This window comes from Dryas octopetala, chromosome 8 (assembly GCF_963921425.1).
Source record: "Dryas octopetala chromosome 8, drDryOcto1.1, whole genome shotgun sequence".
Classification (NCBI taxonomy): domain Eukaryota; kingdom Viridiplantae; phylum Streptophyta; class Magnoliopsida; order Rosales; family Rosaceae; genus Dryas; species Dryas octopetala.
The window spans coordinates 2,075,826-2,082,320 of record NC_141373.1 but is presented as its reverse complement, the minus strand read 5'-3'; the positions used below and the strand labels follow the sequence as shown (position 1 = coordinate 2,082,320).

General features: G+C 32.5%; 1 protein-coding gene across 1 annotated transcript; it reads left to right on the top strand.

Moving 5' to 3' along the window:
* Positions 1-1,504: 1,504 nt before the first annotated feature.
* LOC147275868 (LOB domain-containing protein 29-like) lies at positions 1,505-2,324 on the top strand. The gene is made up of 2 exons (XM_086254538.1): positions 1,505-1,783; positions 1,893-2,324. The coding sequence occupies exons 1-2, from the start codon at positions 1,505-1,507 to the stop codon at positions 2,322-2,324; spliced, it is 711 nt and encodes a 236-aa protein (XP_086110664.1).
* The last annotated feature ends 4,171 nt before the right edge of the window (positions 2,325-6,495 follow it).

The following is a 6,495-nucleotide window of genomic DNA, read 5'->3' as shown; positions in this document are numbered from 1 at the left end:
AAAACACCTAAATTATAATGAACCTATAGACAATTCTCAATTGTAGCCTTGTAGGTTTCTTATTTGACTCAATCATGGTCAGAAAAAGATATATGTATATATATTGATCAAAGGAGAAGATATATCTATTTATATATATATATATATATACAAAAATGCTCCAGAGGTAACAAGTCAGTAAGATAATACGGTGTTAACCACCTTTTTGGGCCCACTACACAATGTAATCTTATAATCCAAACCGTTCATATTTTAGGTCTTCATTCAAAAATCAACATTGCAAAAAATCAACCAAATCAGAAATCATTTAGCTATTTGATTATCATTACGTACAATCATTTCATGTTTTATTGAAAAACTTGTGTTCGTCCATTTACATGAGCATAATTAGTTTGCTAATAGTTGACTAAATGATTTTTTATTTTGTTGATTTTTTGCAAAGATGATATTTGAATGAAAATCTAAAAAATACACAGTTTGGATCATGAAATTATATTGTGTAGTAGACTAAAAATGATGATTAGTGTTGTATTATCTTACTAAATAATTAGTTCTAGAGCGCTCCTATATATATATACCACATCATAAAATGTGCCTTAAATTAAGTGTTTTAATGAATTTAATGAGATTCATTTTCTAATTGGAGAATTAACGGCAATTAAATAGTCACAATTTGAAAACAAATATTAATTATATAATGACACAATTTGTAAATAGTAGAGATTTAATGGAATATTGTTATCCTACATGGAGGAGGAGAATTTTGAATATGAGTTTTAACTATTAAAAAAATAATAATGGTGTTAGACTCTAAAAATGAGCAATTTAATGGACTAATTAATATCGAAATCACCAAAATAAAAATAATGTTGTTTTACTGATCAGGAGATCAGCTTCTGAACCTGCCTCTATATATACAAATGCTCTCTTGCAGAGAGGTTTGTTTAAATAAAGTTTTGTTTGATAATGTTACTCTGCATGTATTATTGCCTACCTAGCTAGTTTTACCCTCAATATCTTATATTTTTCTTGTACATTCAACCACGAGTTAAATGTAGATTCGGTTATCAAATATAAGGGCATGCATTACTACACTCATATATAGAATATAATGAAGCTAATAAAAATATATCCAATCACCAAACAAATAGAAATTAATGGGTTTGGTTAGTGATAGCTGTTTTGTCGTATAAGGATGTAGAGTGGAATCTAATATGAAAGACTGAGAGTATAGAAATATAAGATATATGGAAGGTGAAAGAGGCCGCCTCTAAAGCGAAAAAAATAATGAATTATGTAGCCCATTAAAGGAACCTTATGCAATTAATAATTCATTATTTTATCATCAACTCCACTCTTCCTCTAGTGTTTATAAACATGTGTTGATGATAATGCTGAGCACAAACAAACCCAACTGAGCTACGCTAATTTAGAGAGTAAAATTAACTAAATCACCCTCAAAACCTCCCAAACCCAAACCCAAATTAAAGATCATCATCTCAAGATGGCAGGTTCTGGTTCTCCTTGTGGAGCCTGTAAGTTCTTGAGAAGAAAATGTGTGAGGGGTTGCATTTTTGCACCTTATTTCTGCCATGAACAGGGTGCTACCCATTTTGCCGCCATCCACAAGGTTTTCGGGGCAAGCAATGTGTCGAAGCTGCTGACTCACCTGCCGGTGAGCGACCGGTGTGAAGCTTCGGTGACAATCTCATATGAAGCTCAAGCCAGGCTCCAAGATCCCATTTATGGCTGTGTTTCACATATTTTTGCCCTCCAACAACAGGTATAGTACTATACCCTTAATTTGACCTAATTCTGTTTAATTAGTACTTTTTATGTATTCAATTAATTAACTGAAGAATATATGGTTAATTTTGTTTTAAACTTTTCAGGTGGTGAACCTACAAGCACAATTAGCTTCCCTGAGGGATCAAGCAGCAGGTCAGAGCTGCTTTGTCAATGGCTCTGTAGCAAACCCTAATGATGAAAAATTCACACAAGTCCAACAAAGTTGGTTTCATGAGCTAGAAAATTCATCAAACACAGTGCCCCAATTCAATTCAAACCCTATCAATAGTAGTGGAACAACATCATGCTATGAGAATGGAAAAAACACTATGAATTTGAACTCTTTCGGGAGTAGTTATGAAAATTCAGTGAAGCCAGATGAGAATGTGTCATCATATGGCAGCTTTGAAGAGGGTTGTTCTCATCAATCCATGTCTTCTTATGAGATGCAAACAAACAGCAACAACAGGCAATGGGGTTTTCATGATGCTGATGAACTTCAATCGATGGCTTTCAGCTACCAGCATTATTCATGATCAGGTGATCATCGATGGGACTGTTGACATATCAGTGCAAGAGTTCTACATATCATGATCAGTTAATTAAAATGACTATGTCAGTTTTGAATTGCCACTCATGCACTTAGATTAATTAATTTGTTGCTCTCTAGTTAAGCTTTAGGAATATGATGATATGAACCCTAGACATAATTAATGTTTATACAATTGGAAACGCTACCGATTATATATTTAAGCCATATTGTAATTTTCGATATTAGTAGAATAATGTACTAGTACTGCATTTCTCTGACAAAACTTGATAGATTTGATTCTGATTGAGCTTATAAGTTTTCTTAAATTGTTTATTGGACCTAATGTAGACCTAAATTTTTGACCTGTAGTACGCTTTGCCGATACTCGATCTCCCCCACTAACCCACTTCAAATATAAACCTCATAGGTTGTAAGGGCAAATTAATTATCTATTTTGCAAGGTGTAATTGGATGTTGTCTCATTCTCATGAATATAAAGATATAGTACTGAATTAGTACTAGACTATAGAGAATATTCTGTTTCCAATAGATCGAATTGCTTAATGTATACAATCAATGATGAGAAATAGAAATTTAATATTGAAGATTTACTGGTGCAACTAGCTGATCTAGCCAGCCAGCTAGCTAGGCTTCTTTAGTACTCACACTGAAATATATATATGATTTCAACCAATGACTCCACCTCAAGTATGCGGATGATCATTTCCTTGTTATTGTCTTTAATTAACTCTTGCTAGTTACTAGCTATCTACATGTATGTTAGCCCACTTTTCTTTCTTAATTTTTTCCTTTTACTGAATATTATGTAAGCAAAATAGATGATTAATTAAATACTTGATGACTGCTAGCTTGTTTATAAAAGTATGAACATCTGAAATTTTGTCTCAAATTGGGGGCATTAACATGAGGAGGAACCTCAAATTTAGAAAATCTCTGATCCCAATAAAACCAAAAGTCTTTCTATTCTTGTTATATATATGTTATTGGAACTTGGGGTAGAAGACCAAATTGTTTTTTTTTTTTTTCACAATTTTCTCCCTCCCTATGTATTTTTGTTTTATTTCTTGCAAACGTACCATATATATCTTAATACCACACATTGCCCGAAAATGAAAAACTTAGAACTTGATATTTGCATCTTCTATGTTCAGAATCTCCCGACAATATATAGTTATTTATATAGATTATGTTTGTTATTTATGTGAGAGGCCTATCCAGTGTAGTAGATCGAGTACTGCTGCTAGCTCTCTTCAAAATGTTTATGATCTGATTCTTATAGATCTTAATATTCCTCAGTAGTAGTACTGTAGTACTAGACTGCTATAGCTAGCAGGTTCTGTTTTGTGTTATATGTACGTAGTAGTACATGGTGAACGTACAGTCCATATATGTTAATTACCGCTTTCTCTGGTTTATTCTCGAATTAATCAGGATTTGGTCTCAAAAATTGAACCAAATTACTTTAAGAGTAGTTGAATTTTCTGCTACTCATAATAATTAGCAGCAATGCAGCATGAACATGATGATATCTAGCTAGCTACTACTGTTGAAAACCCTCACCCTAACTACATATATTCTGAATTGTGCATGTATATATATTTTTTGGATGAATAATTGTGCATGTATATTTTTTGTCTATATATGTATAATTAATCTGAGCCATCTTTTAATTTCATGTCAAACATAATGCCAAGTCCACCCCAATATTAAGTTTCATGGGTTACAAAGCTGATTGATGATATATTGATATTATATATTAATTTGTACTATTTAATTTTTGAAATTTTCCATAAAATGGGGAAGTGGTTCTTTACTAGTTTATTGCCCAATAAACCCCAGAAGGATTAGTGACTAGATTAAATACTTTGTTTATAAGGCATGCATTTATCATGCTTCAATTAAAATTTCAGAAATATAGTAGGTAGTTGTTGATACTTTATAGCTAGAATTTTTTTATTTCTTTTGATCTAGAGAAAGAGGATTCGAATTTAAGACATTTTCAACATTGTAGAGAGAAATATCGTTAAACCATAAACTAATTGGTATATTTTTAGCTAGACATTCTGAATATATGTAATATGCCTAATTTCTTAATCTTTGACTCGTAATATCATCATGTAGCTGGTGAAACCCAAGATAGTGTTGCTCAGTTGTATATTAATTTGTGGCTGGCCATTTGAAGGCAAATTACATTCCACCAAAATTGATGATACATATACGCGCGAGCTGTTGCTTGGCTGCAAATTATTGGATCAAAAGTAAAGCCAGAAAGCGCGCATTCTCAAAAATAAAAAGCCAGAACGGATTAATAAGGCTATGGAAATTGTATACCAAAATCAATACTTAGGTAAACTCTTTCATATGTAGATTGCCTACTAAATAAATAAATAATAATTTTTTTATTTTTACTGGGTGGCCCAAAAGCCAAACAAACAACAACCAAAAGCAAGGCCAACAAGGCAGAGCCCAAAAACAAAACACTAGTAAAACGACAACAGGCAACACCAAACGACAGAAAAATTTCCCAATCCTAACCAAAACCCCAGAAGCAGAAGAAGCTCAGTCGCTCAATCCCACAAGCATGACAACCGCAAGCCTCCCAGAGCCACCGAAGAAACATCTCAGAGGCAGCAGCAGGAGAAACGAAAACCCACTGCTCTATAGAGTATGTATAGAATATGTATGCCTGTAGTCAATGCAGTGCCAAAATATGTGATTTCAACCTATGACTACACCTCAAGCAGATTGTGATCTATAAGACTATAACTCTTGCTGGCTGCGTATATATAATATATATGTTAACCCACTTTTCTTGATTCTTAAGTTTATGAAAGTATTAACCTCTTCAATCTTGTCTCAAATTTAGAAATATCTCTGATCCCAATAAAATCAAAAGTCTCTCTATTCTTGTTATATATGTTATTGGAACTTGGGGTGGAAGACCAAAATGGTATTTATGGTTTTCAAATTGGGTATGCTTCTGTAGTTAAAGCTCTCAATTCATTTGGACCCAACTCCTTGGTAAACCCAAACCACAGAGATGATACCATATCAGGCCCAACTTTTGTCCAACCCCATGCAAGGTCACCATCAAAGCCCATCGAACTGCCCATCCAAGGTCCATGTGACCAATTTTAGGTCAACTACTCACTCCCAAGTAGGGATGACAAAATTCTCTCGTCCTGTTAATCTTGTGGAACCCCACTCCGATTAAGTGAGTATGGAAATATCACTCTCAGTTCCGACCCCGTCTTGTATACCCACTTAACTTAATAAATATGTTCTATAATATAATTTTATATTTATACTTCAATTTTATAATTTAATTTTTTTCATGTCTTTTAATAATTAATGTGTTATTTTATAATTTTAAGTGATACGATGCATGTTAATATATTTTATCTAAATACTACAAAGATCCGGTGACGACGCTGAAATATGTGGGGCCCTGTGCGAAGATGAAAATGGGGACCCTTTTTAAAAATCTACATCAAAAAATATTTAAAAAACAAATTATATTAAAATGTAATGCATATTAGCTAGTAATACTTTTTAATATGAATATGATAGACATATATACAAGAATGCTCTAAAACTAACCTTAATACAAAGCTAACCACCCTGTTGGGCCCACTATCTCAAAATTCAAACTATTTATTTTTTAGGCCTTACTTCAAATATTATTCTTGTAAAAAATCTCCAAAATCTGAAGTCATTTAGCCATTTGATTATAATAACAATTATTTTTATGTTTTTATCGAAAGTACTGATCGTCTATTTATTTGATTTCAATTAGATTACTACATGATTTTCGATTTAGTTGATTTTTTGCAAAATATGTATGCCTGTAGTCAATGCAGTGCCAAAATATGTGATTTCAACCTATGACTACACCTCAAGCAGATTGTGATCTATAAGACTATAACTCTTGCTGGCTGCATATATATAATATATATGTTAACCCACTTTTCTTGATTCTTAAGTTTATGAAAGTATTAACCTCTGCAATCTTGTCTCAAATTTAGAAATATCTCTGATCCCAATAAAATCAAAAGTCTCTCTATTCTTGTTATATATGTTATTGGAACTTGGGGCGGAAGATAGACCAAAATGGTATTTATGGTTTTCAAATTTTTCTTCTTCCCTATATATTT

Bases quoted from the DNA above. Each gene is read 5' to 3' on its own strand.
- LOC147275868 (XM_086254538.1), top strand. From the start codon at position 1,505: ATGGCAGGTTCTGGTTCTCCTTGTGGAGCCTGTAAGTTCTTGAGAAGA. The intron at 1,784-1,892 runs GTATAGTACTAT...TAAACTTTTCAG, and splicing joins TTTTTGCCCTCCAACAACAG to GTGGTGAACCTACAAGCACA.